Source organism: Octodon degus, unplaced genomic scaffold (genome assembly GCF_000260255.1).
Source record: "Octodon degus isolate 3935 unplaced genomic scaffold, OctDeg1.0 scaffold00027, whole genome shotgun sequence".
Classification (NCBI taxonomy): domain Eukaryota; kingdom Metazoa; phylum Chordata; class Mammalia; order Rodentia; family Octodontidae; genus Octodon; species Octodon degus.
Window position 1 is genome coordinate 2676645 of NW_004524603.1, and position 14765 is coordinate 2691409.

At 60.8% G+C, this 14765-nt stretch overlaps 1 protein-coding gene across 3 annotated transcripts in view; it reads right to left on the bottom strand.

The window, feature by feature from the left end:
- Positions 1 to 5784: 5784 nt before the first annotated feature.
- Positions 5785 to 14765, bottom strand: part of Dpp6 (dipeptidyl peptidase like 6) — an 840304-nt gene continuing 831323 nt past the window's right edge. For all 3 annotated transcript variants that reach the window (XM_023712908.1, XM_004628971.2, XM_023712909.1), the window contains exons 21-26: positions 11395 to 11449; positions 10692 to 10803; positions 10168 to 10226; positions 9396 to 9468; positions 9233 to 9306; positions 5785 to 7482 (exon numbers count right to left, since the gene is read on the bottom strand). In XM_023712908.1, the coding sequence (XP_023568676.1) occupies positions 7336 to 7482; positions 9233 to 9306; positions 9396 to 9468; positions 10168 to 10226; positions 10692 to 10803; positions 11395 to 11449 (520 nt within the window). In that variant the 3' untranslated portion in view covers positions 5785 to 7335. The remainder of the gene's footprint in view (positions 7483 to 9232; positions 9307 to 9395; positions 9469 to 10167; positions 10227 to 10691; positions 10804 to 11394; positions 11450 to 14765) is intronic.

The window sequence follows — 14765 nt, forward strand, 5'->3', positions numbered from 1 at the left end:
CTGTCGGCATGCACACACCCCCACGCAATGTGTTTTCCTCAGGAAAAACTGAACATTGGAGTCTGCCTGTGTGTACTAGGAAACGCAGTTCCCCGAGTTTGGACACAGAGCGCGTGGGCTTGAGTGCCGGCCACAGAACTACGCGTTTCCCCGCCCAGCGCCAAAGCCTCTCAGAGCCGCAGAGCGGCTCCCCAGAGCCCGCCGTAAGATGCGCAGCGCAGTTGCCTGGGGACAAGGAACAGGGGCCATCGAAGCAGCGAGTGCCACGGAAGGTGGCGGGTGGTGCCAGACTCGGTCGCTCCAGCTGCCAGCGACCCTCCTGCGCTGGCGGCCCTGGTGCTGACGAGGGATCTGGGGAGCATGCTGCTTGTCCTGGAGAGACACAGGGACAGCTGTGACCCTGGGGCAGGCCTGCCTTGGGCCCCCACGGGCCCTCTGGCACCTTGGGTCTCACAGTGGAATGGAGGCCTGTGGTTAAGACCAGGGCTCTGAAGGCGCAGCGCAGCCCTGGGTTTGAACAGCGAACGTGTGTGTGTGTGTGTGTGTGTGTGTGTGTGTGTGTGTGTGTGTGTGTGTGTGTGACTGTGTGACTGAGGACTGAATGCAGGGCCCCTGCACTGAACTTTTTTATTTTTTATTCTGAGACAGGGTCAAAGTTGCTAAATGGGCTGGGCTGGGCTGGAACTTGTGATCCTCCTGCCTCAGTCTCCCAGGTGCTAGTGTTTGCTTTTAATGCAATTGTGAGGATTTCCTTCATTCCCCTTGTTCATTTCTTGCTACTCATAGTGTACGTGAGGGTTAAGAAACCGATGCACACCTGAGCCTCATGCGCACCCCTAGGCCCCAGGACCCTGCGGGGGCAGTGTGGGTTCTGACACCTGGAGCCCAGTCAGAGGTCATCGGCCCCACCAGCTTGAGGCCACCTTGGCCAGCCCTGGGTGCTCCTGTGACTTCCATGTGCCAGGCCAGGCCAGGCCAGGTCCCAGGCCCTGGCGGGACTCGTTTTCTCCAGGTTCCTGTCATGGCTCCAGCTTCAGCTGCTGCTGGAGGGTGGTGGCAGCCAGGGAAGGCCCTGATGTTGGCCATTGCCCACGCCTGCCACCAAGGTGCCTGTCACTTTGCTAGGTTTGGGTGGGGCTGCTGTGGAGTTTTCCACACTGATGTTGTCTGGGAATACCGTGATTTCTCAGGGCCCCTGCCCAAGGCCGCTGTGGAGAGGGAAGAGGGGGCACACTGGTGGCCCCCGAGGCGCTGCCCCAGGTGTCTCTGGGCCTGCAGCTGCCAGCGGCCCTAGCCATGACCCCTGTGCCCAGCCCTCATGTTCCTGAGCTCTGGCTGCTGGGCCCATCTGCCCTGCATTACTGTGAAAGTGACTTCCAGTGCCCGGGTGCTCCCCACTGTGCCATCTTAGGGGCTCCCAAGGGGTCCTGGGGGTGGTGCCCAAGGCCTTTGCTCCAGGACCCAGGCCCTCCGGCTGCAGAGATGTGACCAGAGTGTGGCCTTTGCTGCCCCCTGCTGGCGCCCCAGGTGCCAGGGGCAGACTGCTCTGCCCTTGGGCCACGGAGCCCCCCAGAGGGTGACTCGGCTGCAACACAAAGCAGGCCTCTCTGGCGTCCTGGCTGCCTGTGCCCTGAGCTGACTCCAAACCTCTTCTCTTTCTTTCTCCTGGTCACTTTGACTTTGCAGAAGAGCACATCGTCCCATGGCACCAGCCAGGACACACCTGAACAGGACACGCCGTGGCGCTCTGACCAGCCCACCTTTCCACTGGGTGGCGCGTGGCCTCGGCACCCACTGTACTTCTGTCATGCCTCCTAAAGATGCTGAAAGGAGCACTTCAGAGCTGCTTTAGAGCATGGCAGGTGGGCATGAGGGGCACTGGGCACCTGTAACCCCAGCACTTGGGGCAGAGCAGGAGGGTCCCTTGGAATTCCAGGCCAGCCTGAGCTGTACAGTGAGTTCAAGTCCAAGCTGTACTGCAAAGTCAGACGCTGCGTCAAAACAGCAGCAAACAGTATACCGTGGCAGGAGTGGTGGGGTAGATACTGGTGACGTGAAGGGGCACCTTGGGGGACTCGCAACAATGTCTTTTACAGTAATACTGTTAGAAGGCTCGCCGTGTTTTCCTCACACGTGCATACCCCAAGGATTACATGAGCTCCCCTGGGAGAGGACCATCATACATCTGCGCTCCAAGTGTCAGGCCTCTGAAGAACGGGCGGGCGGACTCCTTACCCCAACCCCACACCAGGCTAACCCCTGGAAGGAAGCGGTGGGTGGCTGGGTAGTTGGAGACCTCCCCGGCAGTGCCTGTTTGAGAACAGTTTGTGCAGAGGTGACCAAGGACATTCGGTCTGTGAGGAGGCACTGACCTAATGTGACAGGAGTGTGGCCAAGGTCACACAGGAGGCCCAGCTGGTGCGGCTGGTGGAAGCTGGGGTCCTTTTCTAGCACTTGGTGAGGGAGCTGCCCCACCTTGAGCTCGTGTCAGGCCTCCAGGACTCTTGTCCCACTGTGGCCTTCGTGGGACCATGAGGGCGGCTGCAAGAAGCCAGCCCAGCGCCCCTGCTCTTCATAAATAATGCAAGGGCAGTCACAGCCGGCGCTGCGGAAGTGGAGCTCTTCACATCAGAGCTCCCTGATCTGAAGGCCGCCTCCTCCGGCCTCCCCTCTATCACTGCAGCTTCAGGGGCTCCAGACTCCTGGGGGGTGGGGCCAGGGGGAAGGAGGGGAAGAAGGGGAGAGACCACGTACACTAAAAGGGGCGGGCGGAGTGAGGGATGCGACGGCCCTGGAGCCCCTCACCCTCCACTGTGATTGGTCCTGATGCTGAGTAGCCCTGCAGTTAACGAGCTCCCCAGCCCCCGCCCGAGTAATTGAAGGGACCTTCGCAGGGCCACTGAGTGCCAACAGCTGCAGCGCCTTTAGTGTCAGGGCCCTGATGAATCATGCATGGGCAGGAGGGCACAGGTGAGCTTGCTGTGGGCTCTGGAGCCCACTCCCCAGCCTGGTCCCTCTGCTGCACCCTGCTTGGGCTCAGCACAGATGGGCCTGGCCCGGAGTGCGTTCTGTCCTTCCATGCTGTTTCCGGCAGACAGCAGGACCTTGGCAAAGGGTGCCACAGGATGGAAGTAATTGGCTCCCTGCACCTAAGTCCACCTGGGGGGAGGGGCCATGGGGACGCCCCGCCTCCAGGCCCTGGTGACACGTGCTGACCTCCAAGCCAGCTGCCCATTGTCTATCTGCAATTGGTCACTGTGAGGGTATTTACACCTGGGAGCGGGCTGTGCCCACAGGTGAGAGCTGCCCTTTGTTTCTCTTCCTTCCCTGGAGAGGGACCTTCCCCACACACAGCACCGGATCGTAGGAGCTCAGGGCAGGGCGGTGGCTCCCTGGCGGCTGAGTGGGCGGCTCTCACTGTCACCAGCTGTGCAAAGGAAAGAGCGGTTCTCACCCTGTGGAGACACAGAGACACCCTCGAGCAGTTTCCACAGAACTGCACACCTCGGTGTGCTCTGAGCCCTACAGTGCCGCCCGTCCCCACGTGTTCAGAGACAGAACTTGGAGGCATTCAGAAACACTTTTCTCTCCAGTCAGCGCATTTATAGTAGTTATCACCTTAAAAGACACCACTTGGTGCTGTGCGGGGGGTGCACACCTCAGTCCCGGTACTCAGAGGCGAAGGCAGGAGGAGCTCTATGATTTGTGGCCGGCCTAGACTACAATGGCGAGACCTGTCTCAAAGCAACAGCAGCGAGGTCCACTCTTGCCCAGAGAGAATACTGGCAGTGAAGCCCAGAGCGCTGCATCTCCCCACCTCAGGGGCCTCTGGAAAATGGGGTCTGGGTGGGGTGGCCTCTCCCTGCTTCGTGCCTGACGCTCCATCAAGCACTTTGGCCTCCGGATGTCCCGGCCCGGAGCCCTGGGAGAGCCAGGCCCGTGGGCAGAGTCCTCTCCTGCTCTCGAGCGCAGTGCCATCTTAAGCACTTCCCAGACCCAGTTGCAGCTGCGGCGTCTCTCAGGACCTGGATGTGGACCCCAGGCTGCCAAGGCGGGTCTGGGTCCCAAGGAGCCCCGAAAGCAGCCCCCCCACGCCCTCTGTCTCCCAGAACACAGTTCCACAGCTCTGCCTGAGCCCTCCGGCCCTGGCCTGCAAGTCCTGTGCGGAGAAAGGTGAGCGCCGAGGGCGGGGCAGTCTTGTAGGAGCTGGGAGGGTCGGGTGGGCAGTGGTGGCCACTCCGGCCCTGCAGCCTGTGGAAGAGGGCCGTTCAGGACCCAGAAGGTGGCCTGCCTGCCCACAGCGACTCGGGCCCTGCAGGGGCTGTCCTCCTGCCCCGGGGCTCCTGCGTGGCCCTGTGACTTGCCCCCTCTGCAGTGCAGGTAGGGGTAAACGAGGCCTGCGTGCTGTGGTGTGTACGTGTGCCACCAGGTCTGCCCAGGTGGCTGGTGAGGGTGGCCGTCCTTGCTGGTCACCCCAATGCCCGGCATGGCCTCCGTGCCCACTGAGGCCTGCATCATGTTCTTCTGGCCGCTGCCTGGGTACCCAAATGCTCTCTGCTCAGAACCCAGAAGCTGAGGAGGATGGGAGGGGGTGAGGGCCCCTGAGAAGCTGCAGCATCTGGCCTTGGGGCCAGTTAAGTAGGGGCCAGAGGACGCAGGTCCCTGAACACGCAGGGAGGACTGGAGGCTTGGGCCACAGAGGTGTGGGCACAGCGGGGTCCTGCCGTGGGAGCATGGAGGGTCCTCCAGTGGGAAGTGGGGTCCTGGGGTCATGGCTCATTCTCAGTGTTTCCATAGTGGAAAATGTGACAGGAGGATGTGTAGTGAGACCCTGTACCAAATAAATAAGTAAAATATTTTTTAAAACAATTTTTAAAGGGGCTGGGGAGATGGCTCAGTAGAATAAGCACTTCCTTGGCAAGCGCAAGGGCCTGAGTTCAAACTCCAGTTGTGCAATGAATAAATAAAATTAAAAGAAGAAAGAAAGGGCCAGGGAGATAGATGAGCAGTCTAAGCACCTGCCTGGGAAGCACAGGGCCCCAGGTTCAATCCCCGGTACTGAGCTGGCTACTGAAATGGTGTCCTGTGATCACAGCACTGGTGAGGCTGAGACAAGAGGATCACTACAAGTCTGAGCTGTATAGTGAGACACTGTACCAAGTAAATAAATACATGATTTAAAGAATGTTTTTAAAAAACAACGTAGAAGTTGCCCTTCCTGCAGATGCCTTCAGGAAGTTCCTGTCTGCAGTTCTTTTCCTGTCCAGGAGAGACTCACGCCTGGAAGGGGCCCAGGAGGAGCCCACACCTCGCGAGGCGGGGAGCTCTCGAGGGCTCAGCAGGGGATGAGTGCCGTGGCCTCTGCGGCTCTGCTGCTTCCGAGACCCGACCAAGCCAGGCAGCCAGGGCAGCTAATCCAGCTGTGGTGCTGGGACAGGCTGCGGTGGAGGCCACGTGACACATTGGCGGCAGCCGGAGTAATTCTCAAAATCTCTCCTGTGGGCCTGGCTTCGGCCCCCACAGAGTCATTTCCACTCGTTGGTGGGCCTCAGTGATCTCCCCAGTCACCTGGACAGACCGCACCCTCCTCCTGGGACGGCCTTGACCCCAAAGCCGCTGAGAGGTCCCGGCAGGCCCGGGACGCACGCACACACGGCCCCGAGGGCCGGTCTGGGTCTGCGTGACCACCTCCACCCTGTCTCCTCTGGCAGCGTCCGGCAACGGAGAAGCAAGAGAAGAGCCACCGAGTGGTAAAATAATGTTTTATTCCATGATGAACAGAGGCTGCCATGCCACACCCCGCGTCCCTCCCCAGGTCTTGGGGCCAGAGCCGGCGTCCCCATCCGGACCTCACGGAAACAGCAGAAACCCAGCCGGCAGTGTGCACGCAGCCCTGGTGGCCAGCGCAGCGCGCTGCCTCGTGCTCCCGGGGCCGCCGGGCCGCCCCTCACGGAGCTTCTCCCCCGACCTGGCTACACTGGAGTTCACAGCTCACACGATGGAGCACACCCCGGCGCCGTGACGCAGCACAGGATGCCGAGGACACCCAGCAGGACTAGAAGCTGGAGAGCAGGTGGTCCCCAATCCGGAAAGGAAAAGATGGGACCCGACACGCTTCCGACTCGCGCTTCTGGAGTAAGGCCAGCCGCGGTGTCCACATGCAAGGGCGACAACACAAACGCTGGACGCACATTCCTTCCTTATGTACAACAGAATGAAATATACACGGGGGACGGCGGCTGCACCTCTGGTCAGCGTGCGCCTCGCAAGGCCGACGGAGACTACTGTCACCTTCCTGCTGCACAGAGGGCAGCGCTGGCCCCCAGGGTACTGATGGCGCTTCGCAGCCTTTGCTTAGGATTTCTGGGACCCAGACTCAAGCTTCCTCGACACACCTTGGGGTGCACTGACTTGGGGAGCACTGATACTTTGTCTTTTTATACTCGGAAACACGTCATCAGACAGAACTCACTCATCAAGGAGGAAACACGGTTTCAGGACGCATGGGAACAATGCTGATATACAGGGGCGGGAGGACGTGGTTATGTCCCGCATTACCAGATAGCACTGAGTGCTCTTCCCCCTTGGCGTGCAAAGTGCCACCGCTAAGTCTGAGGACAACAGGGTGGAGGGCACGGGGACCTCAGCTCTATTTCTCTATGCAAACAGATGGCAAGTGGAAAGCAAAACCAAGTCATAACAGGAGAAAATGGAAAAGGAAAAGCAAAAAAAGAAACACTAAACCACCCCAGGTGCATACACAACACTCATCAGGTTAAAACAGAATGACAGGAATGAATGCTAGCTGGCTAACCATTAGCATAGCCGCAGTGTACTTTGTACAGAAAGGTCTTTTTCTTAGTGTGGCCTGAAGGAGGTTGGAGGTCCTAATTACAGAGGGTGGCTAGGCTCTGCGTGTCCCCCTCGTTGTGGCCTCCACTGCAGAGCTGTCACATCGATGCTGTGAGCCAGAAGGTGGCCCTCCACGCAGAGGGGGGGGGGGGGGGGTAATGCTACTGGTTGGACACTTGAACTCAAGGGCCGGCTTTCTGGGGCGCCAAGGTGGCCCTCGCTGCACTCTGTCCTTTGCTGTATCCCTCGGGGAGGGCTGTGGGATGTGCCAGTCACAGTGGGGCCAGGAGGAGGCGGTGCTGCTGAACAGGTTCTGGGCTGCGTGGGATGCATCTCCCCCCGCCACACTGCCTTCCGCTTCTGGGACGCATGCTGGGGAAGGTCCGGGCCTCTGCTGCACCTGCCCTGAGGGCAGAGCGGCGGCAGGAGTCCGCTTTGCATCTGGTCATGGAGTGCCCTCTGTGCTCAGGGAGCTGGGTGGAGTTAATCCTCCTCCTCTTCCTCTTTTGCTGTGGCTGTTGGGAGCTTGTCCTGGATCCTGAAGCATTCCACAAAGAAGTTGATGATGGAGCGGTATAGGTGCTGCCTCAGGGCGGGGCTGTGGAAGTAGTGGCTTTCGTCTGGGTAGATCTGTAAGGAAGGCAGTGGGAATTAACAGTGTGTCCTCCCTCCAGGGGAGTGGAGCGGCCGCCGGGAGCAGGACCACCCCGGGTGCACCTGCCTCGAGTGTTATTTGTGTGGGAATTGCCTATTTCAGCCTCCACAGGGAGTTGTGCCTTCGCCTGAGCTCTGCCCGTGGCCGTGGGGGCTGGAGGCTCTGTTCACAAGGCCGCTGGTCTCCCAGCACCTCTCTGCCTGTGGGGCACAGCCAGGTGTGTGGTGACAGTGACTAGGTGGAAGGCACCTCGCGCCTGGCAGCCTAGACCTCCCTGTCTGAATCTGCACTCCGGTTGCACAGCTGGGTCTACGCTGGAAGGATTTGTGCCATCTGGGGGCTTTGCTGTGGGCCTTGCCACACTAGGGCTTCTGGCCCTCGGGGGCACGTGTGGCAGGTGAGAGGACGCTCCCACCACCACCGGACCACAGTGCTCTGTGGGGAGCACGGTGCAGCACAGCAAAGCTCTCCGAGGCCAGGTACGTGAAGGGTGGCCCACGCACTAGGGCCAGAAAAAGTGTGCTACTGCCAGCGCGTGGCCCTGTGCAGGGGGTTCCTGTGCCCTTTGGATCCAGCCTGGCCCTGAGTCGTCCTTGCCAGGACCCCGGTGCCCTGCCTGGGAATCCCTCTCCTTCCACCTCCATTCCATGAATGGCGCCACCTGGTGGGGAGTTTGTATGTGGCACAGCACAGGGCACCAAAGGGAGCGGGCAGGACGTCTGTCCCCTCTGCCTCTGTTGCCCTGTGCGCCCATCTGTCTGCTAGGACACGGCTGTGCTCTCCCGCATGACTCCAGGCCGGTCCCCTTCACTGACCCAGGTGGAGCTGCAGGGCCAGCTGCTCAGCCTCTGGCGTACACCTGTGAGCACACACCAGAGGAGGCACCTTCAGTCCGCGTGCCCAACACACTGTGCCATGGCAACCATCTTCTCTGTTACACTTTCCAGGTGCAAACCCAGGTCCCCCAGCCATGCCCTTCTGTCACTCGTCCCCAGCAACCCCTCCCTTCTTGCAGGACGTGCTCCCTGAGCTGCCCTCATGAATGTGGCCCTGGGATGCTGAGCGGAGCCCAGCTCCCTGAGGGAGACAGGTCCCTGGCGAGGTCTCGTTCATCTCCAGGCCCCCATCACCACCACATCACGCCTGTTCTCACAAAGGATCTGGGTGCAAGGAGGGAATGGAGGACATCTGTGGTCCCAAGTCAGAGGCCGAGGCCAGCGAGGGCTGGCCAGGCTCAGGGACAGTTGTGGACAGTGCCAAGACACTCGCGGTTTATGTCTGGATGTGCCTGGTGCCTCCGGCAAGCACAGGCTGGCTTGTAGGAGGTGGCGAGTAGGGGTCACCCACTGCTGACTGCTGCTGGGAGACGAGGAGACCCAGAAGGGCGTGCAGTCCTCCCAGCCTCCTCCTCCTCCTCCTCCTCCTCCTCCTCTTCCTCCTCTTCCTCCTCCTCCTCTCGTTCTCTGCCTCCTGTGGCCACTCTGTGAGCAACTTTTCCTACACCCGCCCCTCTGCCATGTGCCGCTCTGCCTTGGAGCCTGCCGACTGCGGACTGAACCCTCCGCTGACTGAGAGCCTCAACGTGCAGCTCCCGTGAGTTGCGTGTCAGGTGCCGTGTCCCAGTGATGCCAACATGACTGAGACAGGTACCCTGACGGCGTCAGCAGTCACGGGCGGAGCTGCCCAGGGCAGGAGGGCACCGGCCCGAGGTCGTGCAGGCTGTACCTGTAAGCTGTAGTTAGCCTTCTCCTTGATGAGCTGGGTGATGAGCTCCGCTGTGTGCTGGAAGTGGATGTTTTCTGCAGAAAACGCAAAATAAAGGGCAGAGTATTCACCACGCCCCAGGCCAGGGGCACCCTCCCCCGGGGTAGTGGTGTGGGGTGCTCACCATCTGCGGTGGCATGGATGAGCAGGAACTGCTGTCCCTCCAGCGCCGACACCCGGTGGGCCGCCTTGGTCATCTGAATGTGGGCATGGGACAGGGTTAGTGCTGCAGGGCACAGGATGGGGAAGTGGACACAAGCCGGGGCCGGTGTCTGGGAAACAGTAGTCCCAGGACAGCAGGGGTCTCTGTGTCCCAGTGAAAGGTGACAAGGACAGGAGCCTCAGCTTCCCCTCCCTTACACAGCACCTTCTCTGAGACCAAAGGGCACTGGGAGGTGGGAGTGGAGGTAGGACTCCAGGGACAGGTGGCCTCTGCGGACAGCCCTTTCACCTGGAAGCGGCACTTGAGCGGGCGCAGGGCCCCTGTCCACCCAGGAAGCTTAGTCTTGAGGACAATCTCGTGGCCCCCGGGGTCTGGTGTGTCTGACGCTCAGCCAGGAGGCCGCTCTGACATCTCTCTGGGCTGGTTATGGCAGGGGAACAGAGGAGCTTCCTGCCCCTGAGATTCACAGCCCTCCCTCCTGAAGGTCAGCCCGCATCTCGAGGGCCTGGCACAGACGCCCAGCCCAGCATTCTCAGCTTTCTCCTCCTCCCCCAGTCCTGCAGTGGGGACAAGTGGTACTGAGAGGGGACAGTCGCCAGGGGCTTAGTTTTGGGGTGGAGAGGAAGATGTCCTAGCCAGAGGGGTAGGGTGGGCGCTGCTGCTGGGTGGGGCCGGGTTGGAGGATGGTGAGAGGGATGGGGCAAGAGCCCGAGGGCAGCTGTGCCACACGTACCTCGTACGCCCTGTTGTCCAGTCCGTGCAGGCCCAGGTACCGCTCGGAAAATGCAGACGCTGTACAGAAGCAGAGGGAGGGTCAGCTCGTGCCCTCAAGGCCCCGGATGTAGCATCCAGGCTCCGGTGGGCGGAGCGAGAAGGTGGAGAGCCCTGCCACTCGCCTGGGGGATGGTGGCTTTTAGAACACATCGCAGGGACATTTCTCAGGCATGTGGGAGATCAGATAGCGAGGGGTGGCGTTCCCGGGTGTCAGCGGTGGGAGCGAGTTTTTCTCGGGGCGGCAACACGGGAAGCCCGCAAAACTGAACCAAGCGACTAACCGAATCCCACGGCTTTCATCGCTCGGGGCGCGTCGCGACTCCGCCCGCATTCTGCCCGGGGCTCAGCCCGGATGGGGCAGCGGGCCAGGGGTGCAGGGTGGGCTGGGGCGCCCAGCAGGGGTCACCTGGGCTGGGGCCGGAGGTGCTGAGGAGACGCGCCCTGCTGGGGCAGTGCTCACGGTCCCCGCACGCAGCCCATTACCGTAGAGCTTGAAGTCCGTGATGGGGGAGAGGGCGGCGCCGCAGCTGAACATCTGCCCCTGGTTTTCCCCCTTGGCTGGAAGGATACAGGTGCTCAGGTAACCGCCGTAGTCCTGGGGAGAAGCACAGGGCGCAGGGAGGGGGACAGGAGCCCGGGTCAGTGCCAGCACTCACCCGACTCCAGCCTCAGATCCGAGAAGGTCAGGAATTCAGCAATGCGCTAGTGAGGCTTTTAGGTATGCCTGTAACTGTAAAGTTTCTCCAGGGCGGTAGGCAGAGAGAGGCAAAGGCTCCTGGATGCTAGCTGGGTGCCCTCCAGCGCCCTCTGTCTGCAGGCGAGGCCAACCACAGGCAACTCAGGGAGGCCCAGGGTCTCCCTCTGTGGGTCGGGCTAGACTTGCGCTTGCAGCCGTCTTCCTGCCTCAGCTTCTGAAGTGCTGGGATTTCAGGTGTGAGCCCCAACAGCCTGCAGCAGGGTCGCAGGTTTGGTCCTACCATGGGGAACTTGGTGACTCGGTTCGACAGTGTCTCAAAGTGAAAAGTAAAAAAGGGCTGGGGCGCGGCTCAGTTCAGAGGCCTGGCGCCAAAAATAGAGGGGAGGTTCACACCCCCAGCCGTGGAGGAGCCTCCCGGGGAGCCAGAGGGAACCCGGCAGTAGGCAGCCCTTGCTCCTGCACAGAGCTCCGGAAAGCAGCGAGACTCACCTGCCCGAACACGGCCACCCGCGTCTTGTCGATGTACTGCTCCTTCAGCATCGTCCTGCAGGCCAAGGAGGACAGGGAGAGTCAGGGCCCCTTTTGGTGGGACTCTGTGCCCCTGGCCTGTGGCTCCACCCCCAATTTCTGCAGGCCTGGGACCCACTCAGTATAATGGAGGAGTCCTGGGTGCTTCTACGCAGTTCCCTTCCTTGCCCCGCCTTTGGGAGTGACCACCCCAGTGTCCAGGCGGATGTTACTGAGGTCTGGAGTCTTCCTCTCCACAGTGCCTCCCACTCCTCACAGCCCCTGTGTCCCCACAGCGACAGGAGGCTGATTCCACAGCAGGCCTGGCCCCTGCTAGCAGATGCTCAGGGGAAACCACCCATGTTCTGAAAATTCAGACCAGACCCTAAGCCTACCCAGCCCGCCCTTAACCTTAGCCCTGAACCTCTAAACCCAAGGGGAACTAATTCTTATTCCAAACAGTCCTACCCTAAGCCTGGCCTCTAAGCCCTAACTATTATGGCTTGTATCTCAGGTGCCCAGAGCTTTGTGCGGTCCCTCCAAGGTGGAGCTTTTTGGAGCAGGCTGGCTCTAGGGTGTGTGGTACTAAAGGGGCCCACCAGTGGGAGTTAGCTTAGTTCTGGGCATGGCTGCATCAATGAGCTGAAGTCTGAAGGCTCTCATCCAGGCTGGAGTAAGAGAAGAGGCTGCAGGCTGCTTCCCGCCTGCCATCTGAGGGCTGTTTCTTGCTTCCGTACCTCTGCCCTGCCACCCTGCCCTGGAGGAAGCTGATGACGGACACTTCAAACAAAGCTGAAAAGAACTTCCCTCCTTTAACATGTGGGGTCCAGTATTTCATCCCCGCAATGAAATAAATAAGAAGGACACTAAGCATAACAAGATTTAAAACCAAACTTAACCCTAAGCTAATTCTAATGCAACTCTAACCCTAAATCCTAAACCCTAATCTTAACCCTAATTCTACTCCAGCCCTCACCCCTAACTCTAACCCTACTGCAGCCCTAAGTCTAACCCTGAGCCTGGCCTTGAGCCTGACTCTAACCCTAACCACAGGGGCTCCTGCCCCTGCGCACCCCGCCAGTCCTCCCTTGCTGCTGGGGTTCTACTCTGGTTCCTCGGTCCTGTGTTCTTCTGCAGTAGGCGCCCCTCTACCGCATGGCCCCGTCTCAGGCAGATGGGATGGGAAGCTCGAGGCCAGCGCAGGGTGCCTGCCCCGGGACCTGGCAGCCGCCTCGTGGTCACGGCCAAGACGACACTGCCCCTGCTGTCCCAGGACACGGACGCATCTTCTAGGCTGGTGGTGCCCCAGTGGGAGCCGCATCACCCACAGACAGCAGCACCTTTGACTGCTGTGAGTGCGGACGCAGCAGCGACTTTTGCGTTTCCACAGCGCCATTGCGCGCATTAGTATGCCTGGTTCCCGGGCTGTGTCTGAGGCCCACGTGTGAAGTGTGGTCCTGTCGGAGAAGCCAGGTGGGCAGCGGGGAAATGGTGCAGCGGCCTCGTCGCCCTCCTCTGCTTCCTTCCTCCTAGTCCTCTTCCAGTCCCCTCCTCCTCTTGCTCCTCCTGGGCGCCAGCCCCTTGGAAGGCCCCGAGGCAGTCTTGGCACGGGTGCTGAGCAGGGGCTCCCAGAGGCCTCCGACCTCAGACTCAGCAAATGCTCGGATGTGGTTTTCTTATCCAGCAGGGACCATTGCCTTAGGGCGTGCTGGATAGGAACTGCGTCGCCCAGACTGCCTACCTGCCCCCCCCATGCCAAGTACGGGGACAGAGTGATGACACGTCAGACATTTCCAGGAGTAGGCAAGGAAGGAAAGAGGGAAGACAACATGTTCCCACAACTGGCACAGGGTCCAGGGTGTTCCACGTGTGTGCGCGCACACCCATGTGCACCCACAGACCCACAAGGGACAGCAGTGACAGGAGTTTCACGCTGAGCTCAAGGACTCCTGTCACCCTGGAGCAGAAAGGGGAAGCCGTGTGAGTGGATGCTGGCGCCTCACAGTGTGTGGAAGAGACCGGCGGGACATGGCAGGCCTGAGGCCGTGGAGGGGGCCTCCCAGGGAGTCACAGGGAACACAGAGGCCCCCACACAGAGGTGCACCCTGGCCATGCACACTGCACAGGGGGACACGTTATCACTGCAAGTTCCGAGAGGTTCACGTCACTGCCCCAGGTCACACCCACCTGTGACACCCACAGACCCACCCTGGGTCGTGCACACCTGCACATACACAGGCCCCCCAGGTCCAGGGTGGCAGGTCTCCAGATCTGCACTTTCTTTCTTCCAATTCCTGGATTTCTTCCCCTTCCAGGGCCTCCACACAAAGGTCTATCTCGGGACACCTAATGTCCTGGCCTTGTCTACAAGGATCCTCCCTCCCCAGCCATTGTCCATACAGGTCACAGTGGCCGAGAACCGTGTGAGAGGCAGTGGAGACCATGGGTGGACTGAGCTGGCACTCGCCCTTCCCCCAGCACCTGTGTTGGCACCCCCAAAGGGAGGAAGCAGGCCGGCTGGGACGCCCCTCGGCAGGGCCTGGCCTGTTTCCCACACCTCTGCACTTCCCGCCATCAGCTGTGCCTCATCTCCTTGCTGGGTCTTCGCTACCCAGCCGGGCAGTGGCTGTAGAGGAGGAGCCCCCATAAGGGCGTCTTCGTGCCTTGCAGGCTGTGCTCCCATGTGGGCTGGGCTGAGGACCCTGAGCAGTGACCAGGGCTGACCCGGGCCTCATGTCCAGGGAGTGCAGAGCTCAGGCCAGACCCAGTGGGAGGGGGCCCAGGCACGTGGACCTGCACACCTTCCAGAAGTGGGATGGCCACGAGGGAATGGTGGCAGGGAGACAGCAGTGTGGGTGATGACAGGGCCTGGCCTGCTGCTGACCTACATCTGCTGCACCTGCAGAGCGCCCCAATGGGACAGAGAAGCCTGAGCTGGCTGGGAGGCTGCGTGGCCTGGTGGTGACATTGTGAGCACAGGTCAGCACCAGAGCTGTGGGACAGGGACCAGGGCAGGGAGAGGAGGGCCAGAAGGGGCAGACGATGTGCTCCTTCTGCTTGGCTTTGGCCAGGGTCAGCACAGGCTGCAGGCTTGCATGCCCTCTACCTGCAGCTGCTGCCGCATGGCACCCACGCCCGTGGTGTCAGAGCCCAAGGCTGGTCTGTCACTGCCCCTGCCTCCTTCACTGTGGAGTCTCCGGAGTGGAATCTCCCATTATCTGGCAGCTTCCTGTGCTTTCCTCCTGAGAGATCCCAGGCTGCCAGCCTGTGTGCAGCTCTGGGTGGCTGCGCTGGGCCTGCCCCGGGGCCTCCACCCCTCTGCTCTTCCCTGGGTGGCTGCGCTGGGCCTGCCC